A 20960-nucleotide genomic window follows, 5' to 3' on the forward strand; every position below is an offset into this window, starting at 1 on the left:
AGTGTTATTTCCAGTAAGTAAAAACAAAGTTTACAACTTTAACCAAGGGTATGTTAGCTATGCAAAGGAATCCCAGCCTTCTAAAGTGGCCAGTTCATAGAAAACAAGACCAAGAATTTGTCTGGGGGCATCTCAAGTTCCCAATGCTCCTAGCAATACTGGCTCTAATCTTCCAAAATTCACCAGTATTCCTTTACTTTAAGTTTGAATATATTTTAACAGTCTTCCACCTCATCTCCACGGCTCACATTATAGCACATCTGGAATACATCTTTAAATTCTCTTACAGCTTCTAACAGCCGGCTTACAGTCAATGTCAGCTCTCACAAGCACAGCACTATCCTAGTCAAATAACTATTCTCCCTTCAACAAAGACTTACTTTCAAACGATCAAAGCATCTGTTTAACTAATGTAATTTAACAATATGGTTATTTAATTAAGTGTTCTCACCTTCCAAAGAAAAGCTGAAGGTTCTCCAGACATGAAACCTGCCAATACTCTAATACCACAACCTTATATTTAATAACATTTATATCTTCATCTGTGGTCTAAGGCAGCTGTAATGTCACAGAATTACAGAACTAGAAAAGATAGTTCAATGACAAGGCAGAAGCAGGTCAACAACAAAATTAATCCAGAAAAATCAACATCAATTCTATTTTAAAAAAAATCTTCAGAGGTAAAGAATCAGCTTAACTATGACTTAGGCAACAGAAATACACGATTACTGAGAAGTTACTGGCATCCAGCCTAAATTTTTCTTGATGGAAATTAAGCCCATTTTCTTTTGTTCTGACAACTTCAATTCCACAATTCTACAAATAATTTGCTGAACTAAAGTACAGAGCAAAGGGCAAGGGGCTGTGGGGAAACAAAGAAGTAGTCCAAGATTCTAACCACCTCTAGAGAGACAAGACAAAAGCACAAAAAGATAAAATCAATGTGTAGCCCACGGCATGTCATTTCAATCCGGACTTAAGTAGGCTAAACCCACAAATAAGCCAGCTGTTCTAGAAAACATTTACACACTGTTCTGCATACATTCTCATTTGATCCTAACAAGGCCCAGGGAAGGAGATACTACAGATATTAACACCCTCATTTTACAGATGAAGAAACTGAGGTTCAGAAGGGTAAATGATCTCCCTGGAGTCACAAAGCTGGTAAGAAAAGGCAGGTTTTGAACCTCAGCTTCTCCAGATTCCAAATCCAGCACTGTTTCTACTAGGCAGCAGCATTATCTAATTTATGGGACAAACTCTTCATGGTTAACTCTCCAGTGGGAAGATAAAGAGAAAGCCTGAGCTCAGGGGAGGAAAAGGACACTACAGGATGGTGTGGTGTAGAGAAGACTTCATGGAAGGGCTGGAGGGATGGAAGGGCAAGGCAAGAAAGGGAAGGGGAGCAGAAAAATGATAAAAAGTTACCCAAGTAGATAGACATTAGTTCAGACAATGGTTAGGACAAAGAGATTAGTGCAATTAGGGCACAGGCTGGGGCTGGTGTGTAGGGGCCTTCTGGGCCAGGTGGAAGAATCTGGACTTTCTCAGGGAGGCACAGGTTGTCCCACCTACTTTGGTAGAATATGCATCTGAAAGATGCAAACGCAACTCAATTCAACTTTCACAAAGCACCTACTAAAGCCAAGGTGACTTCATCTGAGGCTGGGGATAAAATACAAATTTAGCCCAGAAGCTGCCCAGGAGGACCTTACAATTATAACTGGGGAGATCAGACAGAGACTCAAGTAACTATAAACTAGGCTTCGGTGAGAAATTTGATGCTAGCCATTTGGGGCCCCCTAAAATCGGGGTCAGGAAACTCCCCACCCATGTTTTTTGTACTGCTGGCTAATTAGGAATATTTTTTACATTATAAAATGTTTTATTTTAATTTAAAGTGTAAAAGTCAGAGGGCTACATTTGGCTCTCAGTGGTTTTGACAACCCTGCCCTAAAATATTAAATATGAAGTTAAGCACCCAAAGTATTTAGTTTACATCACAATTTGGTGAAATGAAAATACTTTACTTCCTCTATTTCAATCCAACATTTTCCCAACCCAACTTCTATCCAATGGATATCATCTATTGCCACCTCTGGCTTCCCATCAAGAAAATAGTACTTATTGGTCCCATCAACATTTCAAGTTCAAAAGTGTTCCACTGCCCAATTAATTTGGAAAATTGTTGCAGTCAATGTAGACAATGTGATGAAAGTAATATTGAAAAATTAAAATGAATTTAGTATCAGTGTGGAGGCTGGATTAAAGTGGGAGAAATTAGCCCTTAGAAAGGTCTCTCCCATTTATCCCCCTTCTACCATCACTCTACACCAGTGGCTTCAAACTCTAATAGCAAAGGGGGCACTAATCCATACATGAGGACCCCAGTAGGGCATGATTGGCTTGATTTTAAAATGTAATATCTAAGTTTTATTGAATTTTTAAGTATTTCCCAATTACATTTTAATCTGGCTCCTCCCAACTCCCCAAGTGTTGCTGGCTTTGGGGCCAAGTGTCTGACATCTTGGCTCTAAATCACCACCCCACACCTAGGTTACTATAAATCTCCCTTTTTTGAATGTCTCCAGAGTCTAGTATCAACTCTCTTCAGACCTACCCAACAAAGGTTAACCTGGCAGCAGTACAGAGTACTTTTACATCACTCTTCTACTCAAATACCTTCAATGGTTCCCTATTTCCTATGATGAAGTTTATATTCTCCCTAGGCCCCTCCATAATTTAGCCCTGCTCCAAATCCTCTCCAAAGGCAGGGCTGGATGGGTTTGTTTGAAAAAAGACCTGGGGATTTAAGTGGACAATAAGCTCAGTGAGCCCAAAGTAGGATAAATCTCTATCTTTGCAACTTCTAACCACTGTTCCTAGTTCTGACTTCAGGGGCTAAAGAGAACACATGTGGCAGTCTTTCTAACACTTGAAAACAGCCATTATGTTCCATCCCTCTAAGTCTTCTCTCTGTGCCAAACATCCCCAACTGCTTCAGCTGATCCTCATGTGGCAAGATCTCAACATTCCAACTGCTTGGTCCTTCTGAATGTTCAAACCTGCCAAGACCTTTTTGGATTCCAACTCTGTCATCTAGTCTGTCAACCATCCTTCCCAGCTTTGTCTCATTTACAAACTTGGGAGTACACCTGTAACCAAGCTACAGCACCAAGCCCAGTCTTTGACAGCTCCTTCCAAGATGACAATGGGATCACTGGCTTAGAGTCAGTCAGAGGACACAGAACTCAAGACGCTTAGGCAAATCTGTCTAGGTCCGATTGCCCTAGCTGCCACCGGGAGGCAATGGACTTGGTGACCTAAAATTTCTTCTGGTTCTGCGTTGTGATCTGATGCCTTCTCTTTGGATCTGGCCATTCAACCTCTTCTGGATACTGCTTGCTGTACTGTCTAGCCTGAGTCAACCTTTTTCACAAGAGCAGCAGGACACTATCAAATGCTTGGATAAAATTTTGGTAAACAATATCTATAGCATTTCTCTAATTCAACTAATCTAGCAACCGTGAGGAAAGAAAATGAGGTTCATCTGGCACAACCTGTTCTTGATGAAGTCAAGGTGACTCTTTGGGATCACTACTACTTCCTTTCCTTCAACTTTACCAATCCTCCCTTTAGTAATACATTTTAACATTTTACCAAGAAACACATTCCATTCTTGGGGTTTTTTGGAAATTAAAGATATTTACCCTCTCGAGTCTCAGGTCACCTCTTCCAGTCTATGATCTTTCAAAGTAGCTCAATGATCTTATGGAAAGACACAGACAAGAATAAAACAGGATGGGGAAAGTTCAGAGGTGTTGCAATCTTTACCATGTGGAAGTACCAACACAAGGAAATCATGTCCACAAAAATATGCATAAGGGGGCTTTGCAAAAAGTTGAATTTTAAGAATATTACAGAACATGGCTCGTCACCCTTAAAAGATGATCTGACCCTGGCCTAGATAACCTCTAAGGTTATTTCTGGCTTTAAACTGAGTCCTGGGAGTCTAACGTTTCCTATCCTATGAGCAAAACCTGGCCCCAACAAGTTTCAAGTTTTATATTTCTATGTGACTGTACAAAATGCAAAGAGGTCTGTCTTACTGGAGCTGCCATACATAGAACTTTATTCAGGAGCCTTAAGAGACATAGATTTAAACCCTATTTAGACTGACAGGGAAAGAAAGTGAGATAACTGGCTCCATGTCATGGAGCGAGTGGGAGAACCAGGAGGAAAGACCAGGCTTGGCTCCTTCTCTCAGCCTCTCAGCTACTTCACCAAAATTTCTCATGTGCAGGGATAGCTGGCTTTTACCTACCATACTGCACCTGGCAGGCCTAGAACTGCCACCAAATTGTTCTGTAAATGGAAAAATGGGTTTCAATCCAATACAGCTGCTCCTTACCAATTCCAAGAAATAGCACAGTTTTCATAACAACGTAGCAAAGCTGACATTCTCACAATTATGTTGTTGTTCAGTGATTTCAGTCATGCCTGACTCTTCATGACTCCACGGGCAAAAATACTGGAGTTTGCAATTTCCTTCTGCAGCTCATTTTACAGAGAAGGAGACTGAGGCAAACAGGATTAAGTGACTTGGCCAGGGTCATACAGCTGGTAAGTGTCTGGGGCCAGATGTGAACTCAGGAAGATGAGTCTCCCTGACTCCAGGCCACGCACTCTATCTACTGCACCACCTGGCTGCCCCTTCTCTTAATCATAACTCACATTTATATAGTACTTTAAGATTTGCAAAGGGCTTTATATCCATTATCTCATTTGATCTTTTGAAATTAAATAACATTGCCTCTCCCATTTTTCATTACTTAAGACACAAATCAAAATATCTGTCAAATTCATAAATCTGGAAGTTGCAAAGACTGCACTGCAAACCAAGAAAATGGAGAGATCCCCAAAGCACAGACAGAATGAAGTGGTAGCTATGCATCAGCACCAAGGGCATGCCAGCCATGTGACAGGTGAACATTCCAGCCCGGTGTAACATGCTGTCTGATGGCTCTTGTCCCAACAACTGTTGACTCTGTCATAACTAGAATCGCTGCTTCTAACAGGAAAGAAAATGATACCAGCATTTATGCCCAAAGAAATGTACATGCCATCTCCCTGAGGTGGGCTTCCTGGGCAGAAGCTTATATGACTAACAAGGAAACAAAAAGGAAAAAACCCACAACTGTACATACGGAAATAAGGACCTTACAAATGGAAGAGATGGTCATACAAATAGATTCACAGAAGCAAAGTCAAAGGAAGTTGGTGTGATTTGCCCATGGACACACAGCAAATAAGAATTCCTAGGACAAGTCAGACCCAGGTTTTCCTGGCTCTGGATGCAGCACTCTGGCCATTCCCCCAAGTTCCCGAACTGGTCATGGGAAAAGTGCTAGACTTGGAGTCAGGACAGAAATGGGGTCAAATCTAGGCTCTGACTCATACTGGTGGTATGGCCTCGAGCAAATCATTGGACTTCTCTGGGTATCAATTTCCTGCCAAATAGGAATAATATACCCTAAAAACAGACGTACTTGTGTATTTACTTAAGTGTCCTTGGGCAAGTCAACTCCTTAGCATCCTCATCTGTAAAACGGGATGATGCTTGTCCTGCCTCCTCAAATGGCTGTTCATAGGCACAGTGTAAACTCTGAAGCGCTACAGAAAAGTACCTGCCTACTACAATGTCAGTTAACAGTCTACTGCTCGCCAACGAAACACACACTATTATCTGTACAATCACATCTAAGTAAGCCTTGAAAAGCACCAAATCCGTCATGCCCAATCACAAAAAGGGGGCAGGATAGGTATGAAAGATGCCATCAAGCCTCTGGGTTATGCACACAGGGGCTGAGGAAAAATGGGTTGGATGTATTTATAAGTTAACCTCCAAATGATGCAGTCAGTGCACTCTAGTCCAGAGCCTCAATCTCAGTAAAGCTCTTCAGGAGAACATATGGGGAGAACACAGCCAGGAAAAGAAGAAAGGAAGCAGAGGCAAGAGGCAAGAAGCGGGAGAGGAGGAGCAACTGGCTCATGCCCATTGACTCCCAAGAAGTGAAAAGCCAAAGGCTGGATGGGTGATAGGAAGACAGACAGATCCACTCCTGTCCCTGGTTGGTGGACTTGTCCAGCCGTTTTGGATTAACAATTTGGAAGGCAGTAGGGAGTGGAGCCAAGATCTGAATCCAGGCACTTGGACTCCAGAGCCACAGACCCAAACTAACCAGTCACTTAAGTGGAAATGCCCTTCCACTTGGGAACACCACTCCCAGGAGGCCCAAGACAGAGGGAAAAAGTCCACATATACAAAAATGTTTATGGTAGCATTTCTGCTGCAGACAAGAACTAGAAACAAAATGAGTACCCACTGATTTGGTCAACAGCTCAATAAACTGTGAATATAAATGTAATTTTATTTTATCATACCTTAAGAAATGACATATAGAATTCGGATGGTACAGAACAAAATAGAACCAGGAAAACAATTTACATAAAGGTCATAAAAGTGCAAAAGATCTGAGAACTCTGATTACTGTAGTGCAAAATCATGACTTCAAAGGACTTGATAGCCATCTTCTGGCAGAAAGGTCACAGAATCATAGATATTAAAGATGGAAAAGCATGTTAGTGGTGTCCAACCATCTCAGATAAGGAAACTGAGGCACAGAGTTAAGTGAGTCCGTAATATTTATTAAGTGTACACTATGTGCTAGATACTATGCAAAGCTCTGGGGATACAAAAGAGCAAAAAGACAGTCCCTGCTCTCAGGGGATCTTACAGTCTAATAAGGCAACAAGCCAATAAATTGTGTTCGGACAAGCTACATACGAGATAAATAGGAAGGAACTAAGAGAGGGAAGGCGCTAGAACTAAGAGTGGTTGGGAAAGGCTTCCTGTAGAAGGTAGGATTTTAGCTCAGACCTGAAGGAAACCAAAGAAGCCAGGAGACGCAGATGAAAAGAGAGAGGATTCCAGGCACAGGGGAAAGCCCAAGAAAATGTCCAGAACCAAGAGATTCTGGAGGGGCCGGGAGCCATGGGTAGAAGAATCCAAGGCAGAGAGTAAAGCATAAAAGCGCTGAAAAGGTAGGAGGACTCTGACAACCTGCCCAGGGTCACAGAGCTAGTAACTGAGGCAAAATTTGAACTCAGGGCTTCCTGACTCTGAGGTACAGAATTAAGTGTACACTTTCAGAGATGGCCAATGTATGGATTTGCTTTATTTGACTATACAATTATCCCTTCACACTCCGGTTCTGTTTTTTACTACTTGCACAGCCTCAGAACAAATCATTTTTAACCTCTCTGGTCCTGTTTCCTTTAATTTAAAATGAAGGTACTAGAATAGAGGACCTCTTAGAGGACCTTAGATAAGAACGTAGAATACAGCAGAAAGGGCACTGACCTGGGAGTCAGGAGTCCTAGGTTCAAGTCTTGATGTTGACACTAAATTGTCTAACCTTAGGATTGGGGGAAACCCTAGTTGAGAAATTCAAAGATTCTGTCAAAGTCCCATTATACTAACTAATACATATTCAGAAATCCTTTAGTCAAGACTGAACATTCTCTCTTTGTTCACTCTACAGTATGTGGAAGGATCTTATCTAAGTCTGTCATTATTTCTTAGACCTCCACTGTATGCCTTAGGAGCCGGCATTTTTTCTGTTAAGAACAGACAGATCTGGGAACAAAGCACTGGATTTTGTCATCTTGGAACCAAATATATTCTTGGAAATACCAGTGCAACTTTCAATTATATTTATATATATATATATATCTCATTATATTATACATTATATTATGTATTATGATTACACACACATCTTGAACTTTAAAAAAAAAATCAAGTCCTTAGAATCCAAGATTCTTAATAACTAGAGGGTACTTTAAAGGTCATTTGCTTCAACCTCCTCCCTGGCATAGGAATTTGCTTTGAAATTTTCCAAGTTTCTCCTGATTGAGTTGGGTTTTTGTTTATTTTAATTACAGCTAGTTCTTCCTAATACAAGCTAACTTGTCAAAGCTGCAGATTGATCCTAAACCATGCCTGGTTTCCTCAAAACCAGGGCCAACCAGCATTGCCCCACACTCAGCATTAGGGGAGCTGTCTCCACAAAGTACATCAAAACGTATTGGGGTCCCAAACAGGTGGTGCTGACACAGGACAAACGGCCTGTGAAGAGCCAGCTCAGTATGTGGAGGAGGAAAGAAAAGGACAGAGTGGGCAGCTCCCACTGCTGTGGCCAAAGTAATGGGAGCAGGAGCAGTAATACACATGCAATACCTTCTGAAATACTGTACCTTCAAGCAGAAGGACAGAGACTATCAACATTAAGACTGTTAAACCTCCCCACCAACATTTAAAGGAGGGGGGAATAAACCATCCTACTGCCCATTTACCCTTACCTTTCTCCCTCATATTCTTTCAGCCACTGGCTTTTCTAGGTGCAAATCTTCTAATCAATTCCAATATTTTACAGACAATATTAACTATTCCTCCCTACTTTTTAAACAAAACATCTAAATGAGAGGTTCTGATCTTGAGGCATTTTTTCATTCACCAAAAGCTCATCAGTACAGTGGAAACTGTACTCTACTGAGTCAAGCTTCTGGTCATGCCCACTCTGTGAAACCTGGGGCAGGTCAGCCAGGTTCTGGGCCCAGGGACCCCTGGGGTAGGAAGGCCCTGCCCTCTCTCACCTCCACCTCTCAGCACCCCCAGATCCCTTCCCAGCAGTGCTCCCGGGCAGCCTCCGAGGAGGGGCCAGATCTCTCCCCACCCAGATAATTTGCCTTTACTTGTGGGTATACAAGCTGTTTTTCCAGATACAATCTAAGCTCTCCGAGGGTAAGGATAGTTTCCTTTTTATCAGTGTCACACGCTCAGTAGGTGCTTAATAAATACTTCTAGAATGACGGATCCACATTCTCCCACGGAACTCCTCCCCAATCTTTTCACCCTTCCTTTCTCAGCTGAGGCCCCACCCACCCCCTTCCTTATTCTACAACCTGAGGAATCCTAAACTCCTCAAAACTTCCAACCCAGCGCCTTCAGCCTTCCAATCACTGATCCTTCTCAGGGGCCCAAGCCCCAGCCTCCCCAGCCAGAATTCTCACCCCATCCCCAGGCAGATATTTCCCCCTTTCTTTTCCGTGCTTAAAGCCCCCTGAACATCCCAGGGGCAGGACCTCTTCCTTATCTCTTCCTATCTACATCCCTGACCCCCCCCCCCACTTTTGCTCTTAGTCCCAGTCTCTCTCAAACCTTCTAGCCCAGTCCTACCTCCAAGCCCCTTCACGAATACAACTACTACATCTCCAGACTCTACATACCTGGAATATTCCTCCTCCTCATCTCTGCCTCCTGGCTTCTTTCAAGTCCTGACTACAATCTCACCTGCCTGCCCTAACCCTAAATGCGCCAATTATCTCCTTATCCGGTGTACATGATGCCTGTATATATTTGCTTGGTTGTCATTTCCTCATTAGACTCAGTCTTCTGCCTTCCTTTGCACCCCCAGCTTAATAAGTGTTTACTGACTGACTCTTCAAAGCCTCTCCCTTACTGCAGCCCCCTCAACATCCCCGATCCCTCCAACCAGCCTTCCCACTCTCCATCTCTGAATCCCTGTGGTCTCACCTCCAGATCGCTAACCCCCAAGAATGTTCCTCAGCCCTCACCTGAGTCTAGAATCTTGCCCAAAGCCCCAACCTTGTCAGTGGCCTCAGCTCCGACTCCCAGCCCCCCGCTTTCCTAAGCCTGGGGCCCAGCCCCTCTGCACTGTCCAGGGCACTAGGCCCTCCGTAGCCCCCCAACTCCCTGTCCGCATGGGCTGGGCCCTCAGCCACTGTGCACCTCCGGCATCCCAGCTTCTCTGTACCCCCAAAGCCCCTGCACCCCTAGGGTCTGAGCCTGCCTGCACCCCCATGGTCCGAGTCTCTCTGTACCCCCAAAGCCCCCGCACCCCCATGGTCCGAGCCTCTCTGTACCCCCAAAGCCCCCGCACCCCCAGGGTCCGAGCCTCTCTGTACCCCCAAAGCCCCCGCGCTCCCAGAGTCCAAGCCTCTCTGTACCCCCAAAGCCCCTGCATCTGGGCTCCCTGAAATCCCATGGCCTAGCCCTCTGAACACTCCAGCCCCCTACCCTCCTAAATCTAGGCCTCAGTCCCTCTGTACCCCTGGTCCCCGCCCCCCGCCCCGGCCCTCTGTACTTTGCAGCCCCCTGCCCTCCAGCCCCTCTGCAGCCCCAGGCTCTGGGCCGAAGCGTCCCCACCCCCGAGCCCTCTGCACCCCTAGGCCCCCACCTTCCTAAGCCTGCGCCCCAGCCCCCCAGCACCCCCAGCCCCCGACATCCCCCGAGCCCTCGGCAGCAACCTCCCCCGGGGCCCCCTCGTCCCATGAGGCTCCCGGCCGCAGCCGCCGCCACCCCCCAGAAGGACTCACCAGGCCTCGCTGCCGGCGCGTCCACGAGCACCCCTACCGCCTCAGCTGCCGCCGAACCCGGGATACCGAGGGGCGACGGGCTCGGAGCCGGAAGGGGATGCCGGACCGCGCGCTCTGCGCAGGCGCCCGGCCCGCGGTGGGGCGGGGCCCAGACCCACGTGATACTGAAAGTCCCAGCGCCCCGGGGCAGGGGAGGGAGGCTCGCGCCACTGTGTGGCCCAGGGTCAGAGGGCTCCAAGGCGGCTTCTCCGAGGGGAGGGGCTATGCGGGAGGTTAGAAGAGCGGGGAGGAAGGGACCCCAACCAGGTCTCCCAGACGCCCCCGCGCGCGCCTCACCTCCGCACCGCCGAGAGAACTGAGGCTCAGCCAGAGGCGGGAGCATGCGCGCCCTACTGAATCTTTTCACCCATAAAATGGGCAGCGCCTGCCTCGAAGAAGATTATGTACCTCGACTCCTTTGTAAATCACCAGAGCTCTGGACCTGAGTTCCAGTCCTACCCCAAGAGTTTGCTGGCTGCGTGATCCTGGCCGAGTCACTTAATCCCTCTGGGCCTCAATTTCCTCAATCAGTAAAGACAAATAAAGCATCTATTAAGGGCTAACTATGGACCGGCGTCATCTACATGGCTGTATGACCTTAGGCAGGTCACTTGACATCTGTTTGCTCACATCCACTGGAGAAGGACATAGAAGATCACTCTAGCATCTTTGCCAAGAAAACCCCAGGAGAGGTGTTGGGAGTGCTAAAGTCCATGGGGTCACCAAGAAGACTCCAACACCAGGAAACCATAACTTTGGAGGATAACTTGGCCCAAGGAGGAGCTGAGCAGATACAATTCAGGGAGACAGTCCTTGCCTTCAAGGCGCATCCATTCTGATGCAGGAAGGCTACCCAGAAAATGGCCCTAGAAGAGAGGGGGTGGAAAGATTTGAGCCCGGAGGTGTGAAGCTCAAATGAGATGCTATAAGTAAAGTATTTTGCAAACCCTTAGAGCTCTATTTTTTTGTAGAAAAATTTTACTTTAAGCTCTACTGTTATTAGTCAATCAACAGGCATTTATTAAGTGCTTAGCATGTACCTGGAACTGTACTGAATTCTAAGGATACAAATAGAGGCCAAAAAAAAAACTGTTTCAAATGAGCTGACAATCTAAATAAAATGTTCTCAATTAATCTCATGGGGTAAGGGAGGGGAGATTATGCCAACAACTATGTACAACAAATATAGATACAGGAAAAATTGAGATGATCGATTAAGGGAAAGCATTAGCATTAAGGGGGATCTAGAATGGCTTCTTGCATGGAGATGGAGAGAAAATGCTCAATGAAGATTTTCTATTTCAAGGAACAAGCAAAGCAAGATGGGAAAAGATTGGAAACGTAGGAATGGGTCAAGTGAAGAAGAATTTTAAAAAGTCAAAACGGATTTTATACTCTATTGGATATTAATGGAATCCTTCCTTCAGGAAGTGAGTCAGATTGGGAAAGAAAAGAAATTATACCTTAATAAACAAGGAAATAATTGGTTACTAACACCTGAGTAATTTCAGCCTTAGTTCTCTTTTTTCAGTCAAACTACTGACTAATTGGAGCAAAGGTCAAAAAAACAAACTAGAAGATCAAAATGAGAAAATCACACTCCAAGTAAACAGAACAGTTCCAAGCCAATGTACTTAAACTGTTGGCTGAAAAATGGGAAATGAATTAAAGAACCAGATTCCAACAATCTCTGTATTTTGGAGATGTTTAAGTCTTCTGAATGAAGACCCCAGAAACTAATTCAGGGAGCTAACACTGTCTCCTTGCTGAAGCCAACATTCAAAACCTGTCATTGAGAAACCTACCTGAAAAAAAATCCACTGAAAGCTTTGCCTCTTGTTCCTTCACAATTTCATGGACACCAGAGATACCCATTAGACTGTGATCTACTTGAAGGCAGGAGCTGTCTTTTGCCTCTTTTTGTATCCCAGAGCTTAGCACAGTGCCTGGTTCATAGTAGGCATTTAGTAGATGTTTATTGGTTAATTTATTAGGGAATCGCTTGGGCTGTCCATCTGTCATCCTTTACTCTTGGCAAGTGACCAATGCAACTAGTTTTCTGGTCATAAATGCCCCTGCTGACCTCTTTTATATCACATTCCATGTACAAGTCATATATATTCTGTATCCTACTGGCATAAATCTTTACATTGTCCCTTGGGTCACCTACAACTTTGTAGGCTGGTACAGTGGATAGATCACTTGGGGTAAGGGAGAACAGAGTCCAAATCCCACCTCAGACATTTGCTAGCTGTGTCATTTGGGCATGTCACTTAACCTCAGTTTCCTCCTCCCAGGGTTATTGTGAGGATAAAATGAAGTAATATGTGTAAAGCCCTTTGCAAACTTTGAAGTAGTAGTACTGGTGGTGGTGATGGAGGATGGCAGTGGCAGTGGTGGTAGTAGTAGTGGCAATGGTAGTGGTAGTGGTGGTGGTGGTGGTAGTAGTAGTAGTAGCAGTAGTAGTGAGTCAGGCAGGATTTGAAACCAGCTCTCCTTTACCTCAAGTGCTCTGGCTGTTACGTGACCTAGAATCAAAGTTGTAGTCTCTTTGGAATGGATTGCTTTTGATTCAGCTTTTTTCACTGTTTGGTCGTTTTCAGTCATGTATGACTCTTCCTGATCCCATTTGGGGTTTTCTTGGCAAAGACACTGGAACGGTTTGCCATTTCCTTCTCCAGCTCATTTTACAGATGAGGAAACTGAGACAAAGTTAAGTGACTTGCCCATGGTCACCCAGCTAGTAAGTGTCTGAGGTGGGATTTGAACTCAGAAAAGTGGGTCTTCTTAACTCCAGGCTCAGTACGCAAAACAAGGTGGGCTGGTCATTTGCCAAGAGTGAGGGATCGTAGGTGGACATCCCCAAGTGTTTCCCTGGTGTCCCTGAAATTATGAAAGAACAAGGAGAGCTTCAAGTGCCTGGGTGGGCTCCTCTGTGCCAGGTTTACATAAAAGAAAGAACCAGAATCTCCTAGGACAAGGAGGCATGAAGGGGTTGTGGTCAGCAGAGCTGGAAGGAATAGCCACAGAGATGAGATTGAATCATGGCTCCCTCATGGTACAGAAACATCTATCTACACAATTCATCTGCCCTGTAGCCAAAGCCTCCTATATGTATGGTCTTCTTAGAATGTGAACTTGAGAGCAGGGACTGACTCACTTTTCTATTGGTGCTCTCTTTAGTCCTCAGCACATAATTAAGCCTTAATAGATGCTTTTTCATTCATTAACTCATTAATGCCTCACCATGCCCCCAGCGGTGGAGCAGGGCCTTGGGCTCTTCGTTAATGATATGTATGAGGTGCCAGACAAGAATGTCAGTAAGGGTGGCTGCACATCTGTGGGAATTATCCTTTGGGGCATTATGTGTGACTAATTATATATTAAGTTTAACTTGCCATCTGATGAATTTTCGGTCTGTGGCAGATGACAATAAACTGGGCTGAAATGTCTTTGCTAGAAGGTCAGAGGGAGGAGCTGCTGCCACCAGCCATTAACGTAGTACCAGGCACAATGCCAGCTCCCAGCCCCCAGCCCCCAGGCAGGGTTCTACGGGAGAGAAATGTCGAAATGTCTGCCGCCAAGAGAAGATCACAAGCCATAGATCCCCGTGTCAAATTATCTGGCGTTTATCTGGTATTTACTCACCTGTGCATATGTATGTGGTATCCTCCCAGTTTTCCATCTTGGTAAGCTGAAAGCTTAGCACAGAGCATATTTGTTGGATTGATTAGAATTGGATCACAGAGTATCAGAGCTGGGGGGCACCTTAGAGATCAGTGTCCCCATTTCAACAGAGAAGAAAATGAGGAAGTGTTTTGTGGTAGAAAGAGTTCTAGCTTTGGAGTTGGAGCACCTGGGTTCAAACCTCAACCCTCACTAGCTGCATAACAGTTAACAAGTTCCTTTGGTCCTCTGGGCTCAGTTTCTTCACCTACAGAATGTAAAAACTAGATGACCTCTAAAATTCCTACCAACTCTTTATCTGTGATCCCATGTGGAAACTGAGGAAGATATGTGTAGACAAGTGAGTAAATGCAAGGTAAAGAATTTGAGATGAAGATCTATGTCTGATGAACTAATGGTGGCACAACAGACTGGGCAGTCAGTCAGTCAATAAATATTAAGCACCTACTATGTGCCAAGCACTGGGGATACCAAAAGAGGAAAAAGACAGTCCCCTCTCTCAAGGAGCTTACAGTCCGATGGGGGAGACCACAAGCAAACAAATATGTACAAACAAGCTCTAGACAGGATAGATAGGAAATAATTAACAGAGAGAAGGCACTAGAATTAAGAGGAGTTGGGAAAGGCTTCCTGTGAAAGGTGAGATTTTAGGTGGGATTTAAAGGAAGACAGGGAAGTCAGTAATTAGAGAAGAGGGAGAGCATTCCAGACATGGGGGACAGCCAGTGGAAATGCCCAGAGCTGAGAGATCAGTCTTGTTCATGGAACCACCAGTAAGCCAGTGCACTGGCAGGGAGTAAAGTACAAGAAGACTGAAAAGGGAGGAGGGGCCAGGTTATGTAGGGTTTTGAATGCCAAGCAGAGGATTTTTTATTTGATCTTGGAGGTAACAGGGAGTCGTTGGAGTTTTTTGAGTAGTAGGGTGACATGGTCAGACCTGCATTTTAGGAAAATCACTTTGGTGTCTGATGACTGGAGTAGGGAGAGGCTTCAGGCAGGCAGACCCACCAGCAGGCTATTGCAAGAGTCCAGGTGTAAGGTGATGAGGGTCTGAACTAGAGGGATGGCGGTGTCAGAGGAGAGAAGGGGACATACCCAAGAGATGTTGCAAAGGTGAGATTGACAGGTCTTGGCAATAGATGGCCGGGGGAGGGGAAGAGAGGGATAGTGAAAAATCCAGGATGACTCCTAGGTTGTGAACCTGGGGGACTGGAAGGATGGTGGGGCAGGTTTAGGGGGAAAGATAATGGGTTCCATTTTGGACATGTTCCATATGTCTACTGGACATCCAATTCAAGATGCCTGAAAGACAATTGGAGATGCAAATCTGGAGATCAGCAGAGAGGTTAGGACTCAATAAATAGATTTTAGAATGATCAGCATAGAGATTATAATTGAATACATGGGAGCTGATGAGATCACCAAGGGATCACCAAAAGATCACCAGTGTAGAGCGAGAAGAGAAAAGGACCCAGGAGAGAGCACTGTGAGACACCTGTGGTTAGATCTCTATGAGGATCCAGCAAAGAGGACTGAGAAGGAGTGATCTGATGGGTAGGAGGAGAACCAGGAGAGAAAGTGGTATCCCAAAAAACCTAGGGAGAACAAAGTATCAAGGAAGAGAGAGTGATCCACAGTATCAAAAGCTGTGGAGGGAGGTCAAGAAGAATAAAGATTGAGAAAAAGTCATTAGAATTGGCAATAAAGAAATCATTGGTAACTTTGGAGGGAGCAGTTTCAGTGGAATGATAAGGCTGGAAGCCAAGTTATAAAGTGTTAAGAAGAGCGTAAGAAGAGGGAAAGTGGAAGCACCTATTGTAGACGGCCTTCACAAGGGGTTTAGCTGCAAAGGGCAGAAGAGATATAGGATGATAGCTAGTAACTAAGGCAAGATTTGAATCCAGGCCTTCCCAATGCTGAATCCCATCCCTCCAATAGATTGCCCCCTCTGTCATGCCCATTCTATCACTTATTTTCAATCTGCTTCTCTACTCCTACAAATATGCCCATGTTTCCCTCTACCCTCAAAAATCCCTCACTTGATTCTCAAGGCTGAGGCTTGGCAGGGCTCAACCAGAAATATGATAAGTGGGCTAAGGACTTAGGAGAAGACAGTATAGAGTTGAATTGGATCACCAAAGGGTCAGGATGGGAAAAAGAGAAGAGAATGGGCTAGCACAAGAGAGATGGTTTGGGAGAGAACTGAAAAGTTGAGGGATTGAAGGTCATGGTGTGAATGAAGAATAGGCTTTGGTAAGGGAAAGCAGAGGAAGAGGTAGAAAGTCAATAGATTATGGTCAGATAAGGGGATTTCAGAATTCTTGAATGTGAAGGTGGTGCATTTGTGGGTGATGGCAAGATCAAGAATATGACAATCTTTGTGTATGTGTTGTTCAATCATTTTGTTTGTGTCTGGTTCTTTGTGACCCCATTTTGGGGGTTTTCTTGGCAAAGACACCAGGGTGATGTGTCATTTCCTTCTCCAGCTCATTTTTTACAGATGAGGAAACTGAGGCAAACAGGGTGAAGCAACTTGCCCAGGGTCACACAGCTAGCAAATGTCAAATTCGAACTCATGAAGATGATTCTTCCTGATTCCAAACCCAGTGTTCTATCCACTCCACTACCTAGTCGCCCCTCTTTATGTGTAGCTGAGGTCAATCAATCAATCAATCAATAGACATTTGTTAAGCAAGTGCCTATTGTGTGTCAGGCACTGTGATAAGTGCTGGAGATACAAAAAGGCAAACAACATTCTCTTCCCTCAAGGAGCTCACAATCTAATGGCGGAGATGGTCATGGGAAATGAGTAGGCTGAGGAATTGAATGGTTAGGGTGTTTGAAGGAGAATCAGTGTGTATGCCTAAGTTCCCTAAAGTGGCAGTGGGGAGCAAAGAATATTCCAACTCCCCTGCCTTGCCAGTGAGTCCAGGGAAATGAGCAAAGGTGCAGCCAGTATTGGAAAAGGTGGCCAGGGAGGATGTGTCATCAGAGGGGAGCCAAGTTTTAGTAACAGAAGACAGAAGGAATGGGAGAGGAAAAGATTTAGGAAGAAGGGAAGTTCATTGCTAATGACACAGGAAGGAAGGCCACTATGTCCCCAGGCAACTCCATTCCTTTACAAACAGTGCAGGTAGGTGGTATAGTGGATAGAGCAGGCCTAGAGTCAGGAAGACCTGAGTTCAAATCTAGCCTCAGGCACTTATTAGTTGTACGACCCCAGTCAGGTCACTTCATCCAGTTTGCCTCATTTTCCTCATCTGTAAAATGAGCTGGAGAAGGAAATGGCAAACCACTCTAGTATCTTTGCCAAGAAAACCCCAAACGGAGTCACAAAGAGTCAGGAATGATTAAAACGACTACACAACAACAATACTGGTTAAGGTTTTCCCCCTGACATCAATCCTAAATCAGTCTTTTTGAAACTCCCCTCTGGGGCCAAACAGGACAAATTGAACACCTCCTCTATATGAAAGCCCTTCAGATAATTCACAGATGTCATCATCTCCCCTGAGTACTCTCCTCTCCAGACTGAACCTTTCCACTTCCTCAATTGGTATTTACAGAACAGGGACTCAGGACCCTTTACTGTCCTGCTTGCCTCCCTCCAACACTTGGAACTAAACACAGTATTTCAGATGTGCTCTGACTCGGGCGCAAAACGCCAGGCTGATCACCTCCTTGAACCTGGAAGTCATTCCTCTCTTATCACAGCCCAGGACGACGTCAGATTTCAGAGGGGTCATCTCCTACTGTGGCACTCCTATTCAGCACATGGGTCTACTGACATCTTCAGATGTGTTTCAGAAAGACCACCATCCAACTATGCCTCCCCCATCTTATACTCAGTCCAGTCGTGGGGGTCTTGTGAGTCGTGTGTTTGTTTCATACTGACCTAGTGTAGTAAAGAGAGTGATGGACCTGGGATCAGGAAGAACTGGATTCAAATGCTGCCTTTGTGACCATGGGTAAATGGCTTAACTTGTAGGGTGCTCAATTTCCTGTAGAATGGGACTCAGATGAAATAGTAAGTGTAAGGTACTTTTCACCAATTTCGCCATAAATGTCAGTGGTAATTATTACCTCTGGCCCTAAGTGCAGGGCTATGCAAAGAGCAGTCCTTAAAACTTTCTTTAAGTGGAATTGAAGCATCCAGTTCAAACTCCTCACTTTATAGAAGACGAAAGGAGAGAAAATGAAGGGACAGAAGATCAAAGAAGGAACACGAGGATGATAACTCTCACCAGAGAGAATGCAGAGCTATTCAGCTCTTACTGCATTTCTGTTTTCTTCCCAAGGAGCATAAATGACCTTTGTACTGGAAAATGACTAACAGGGAGTTGATGTCCCAGGTGAGTAGGGCAGTAATAAGAGAACATTGAAATGCCCTTGATGAACCTAGCCCAGATGAACTCCAACCTTGGGCTCTGAAATGGGCAGATGTGATTGCTGGGCCACTGTCGGTGACATCTGAAAGATCATGGAAAATGGGAGAGAAACCACAAAACTGGAGAAGGGCAAATGTACCAATATGCAAAAAAAAAAAAAAAGGGAAAGAACAAAATCTTTAAATTTGACTTCAGTTTCTAAGAAAATTCTAGAATTGATCATTAAAGATATGATTGCAAAAGGTCTAGAAAGGGAAGCAGTGATTACAAAGAGCCACCATGGTAGATGCAAGTAAAGGTCAGCTAAGATTAACCTCGTTTCCTTTTTTATGATGTAATTTTTAAGATAGTAGATGAAAGGAAAGCTTTTAGATCCTTGTAATAGCTTACCTAGATTTGCAGCAAAGTTTTTGATTAGATATCTCATACTATTCTTGTGGAGAAAATGGAGAGATAGAGATACAGACTAGATGATAATTAGATGGAGCCAGAGTTGACCAAACGGCCAAACTCAGAGTGGTTGTTAGTGGTCCAATGTCAACAGGACAAAGGGTCTCCAGTGGAGTGCCCCAGGGATTGGTTCTTTTTAATATTTTTTTTATCACTGACTTAGATAGAGACATAGATGTTATGCTAGTCAAATTTGCAGATGACTCAGAGTTGGGAAGGGAGAGCTAATATAGTGGAAGATAGTCAGAATCCAAGAGGATACTGATGGGCTAGAACACTGAGTTGAACCTAATAAAATGATGTTCAATAGAGACAACTGGTTACAAAAATCAGCTTCACAATATAAGATTGGAGAGATATGGTTAGATCATGGTTGTTCTGAAAAAGATCAAGGGGTCTCAGTGGGCTGCAAGCTCAACATGAGCAAACAAACCATTCAGTCTTGGGCTGCATCGGGAGGCATAGTTTCCAGGCTCTCATCAGACCTCAGCAAGAGTTTCGTGTTCATTTCTGTGCATACAATTTGAGAAGGAGGTAGATAAGCTAAAGAGGGGTCACAGGAGGGCAACAAGAATGGGGAATGGCCTTGAGTCCGTGTGATATGAGGCTCTTCTGAAGGAATTGGGAATTTTTAGCCTGGAGAAGACTCAGGGGATATAATGAGTCCTCAAGTATTTTCCATGTTAAAAAGAAGCAGAGGCCGAAAGACCACTTATTGGGTATGTTTTACAGTAAGGAGGTCTTTCACAGATGGGCTATGGCCATTGAGATCCTTTCCATCTCAAAATCTGTGATTCTGGGGAAACCGAGGCCCCCCCCCCAAAGAGGAAACAACTTCCTTAGTCACAAAATTAGGGTTCAAGCTTGTGGACCAGAGTATCACAGCCATTAACTTGCTTTATTTTTTTTTTATGAAAAATGGCAGCAACCCTCTGACTTATATCTAGTAAGAGGTAATAGAATTCTCCAAGACAAGAATTTTTAAATGGGGCCCACAAACTTATTTTTGTAAATATATTTCAATATAGTTGGTTTTCCTTGTAATCCTATGTATTTCATATTCACAAGACTGCCAAAAGCATCCACTACCCAAAGAAGTTAAACAAACAAACAAGCCAACAAAACCCAACCCTATTCTAAGCCAATATCTGGCTGCCTTTTCTCCTAAAGGCCAACTGAGCAGGAAGGCTAACTCTGCAAGGGACATTCCCCTGCCCTGTGCCCTGGAGCTATCAGACACATAAGACTGCGTATAATCTGGCTTTTCCAGTCTTATTTCATACTATTCCCCTCCCTACCCTCTCAATTCCAGTCAAACTGGCCTGCTGGCTGTCCCCTAGGTACGGTGCAACTCCATGCATCTCTATGCATCTCCACCCCATGTGTCTTTGTACACATGTCTGAATGCCCCCACCCTGATTCTCCCCATCTTTTTCCTCTCTGCCTAGCTTCCTGAAAGCACTGCTCAAGCCATATCTGCTTTGCAAGGCCTTTCCTGATTCCTAGAGTTGTTAGGACCTTTCACCCTCTTGAAAATACTTTGCCCATACAGAATGTAAGCTCCATAAGGGTAGGCAGAATTTCATTTTTGTATTGGTATTCCTGGTGTTTAGCACACAGTAGGCGCTTAATACATGCTTGTTGACTGAAATATACTTCCTCTTTACTGATGTTGTTTACCCCAGCAAAATGTTAAGTTTTTGAGGGCAGGAAGTCTTTCAATTTTATCTTAGTATCCTCAGCCTGGCACAGTGCCTGACACATAGTAGGTATTGAATTATACCTAATCAATGCCTGTTGATTGGTTGATTATATGTGTACATGTTGTTTGGCCCAGTAGGATGGAAGCTCCTCAGGGACAAGGATTCCTTCACCATTGTTTTTGTGTCCCCAAGATAGCATAGCACTTACACATAGCAGATGTTTAAGAAATAT

At 44.4% G+C, this 20960-nt stretch overlaps 1 protein-coding gene across 5 annotated transcripts in view; it reads right to left on the reverse strand.

The window, feature by feature from the left end:
• The window catches only part of ARHGEF18 (Rho/Rac guanine nucleotide exchange factor 18), a 111164-nt gene that overhangs the window by 43198 nt on the left and 47006 nt on the right, over positions 1-20960 (reverse strand). The window contains exon 1 of one of the 5 annotated variants that reach the window (XM_036756205.1): positions 14149-14204. The exons of 2 other annotated variants lie outside the window; for them this stretch is intronic. In XM_036756205.1, the coding sequence (XP_036612100.1) occupies positions 14149-14185 (37 nt within the window). In that variant the 5' untranslated portion in view covers positions 14186-14204. Of the gene's footprint in view, positions 1-10461; positions 10597-14148; positions 14205-20960 lie in introns of those variants that run through there. 2 more of the 5 variants (XM_036756213.1, XM_036756222.1) reach the window with 2 other exon arrangements.

The sequence above is a fragment of the Trichosurus vulpecula genome, chromosome 1 (assembly GCF_011100635.1).
Source record: "Trichosurus vulpecula isolate mTriVul1 chromosome 1, mTriVul1.pri, whole genome shotgun sequence".
Classification (NCBI taxonomy): Eukaryota; Metazoa; Chordata; class Mammalia; order Diprotodontia; family Phalangeridae; genus Trichosurus; species Trichosurus vulpecula.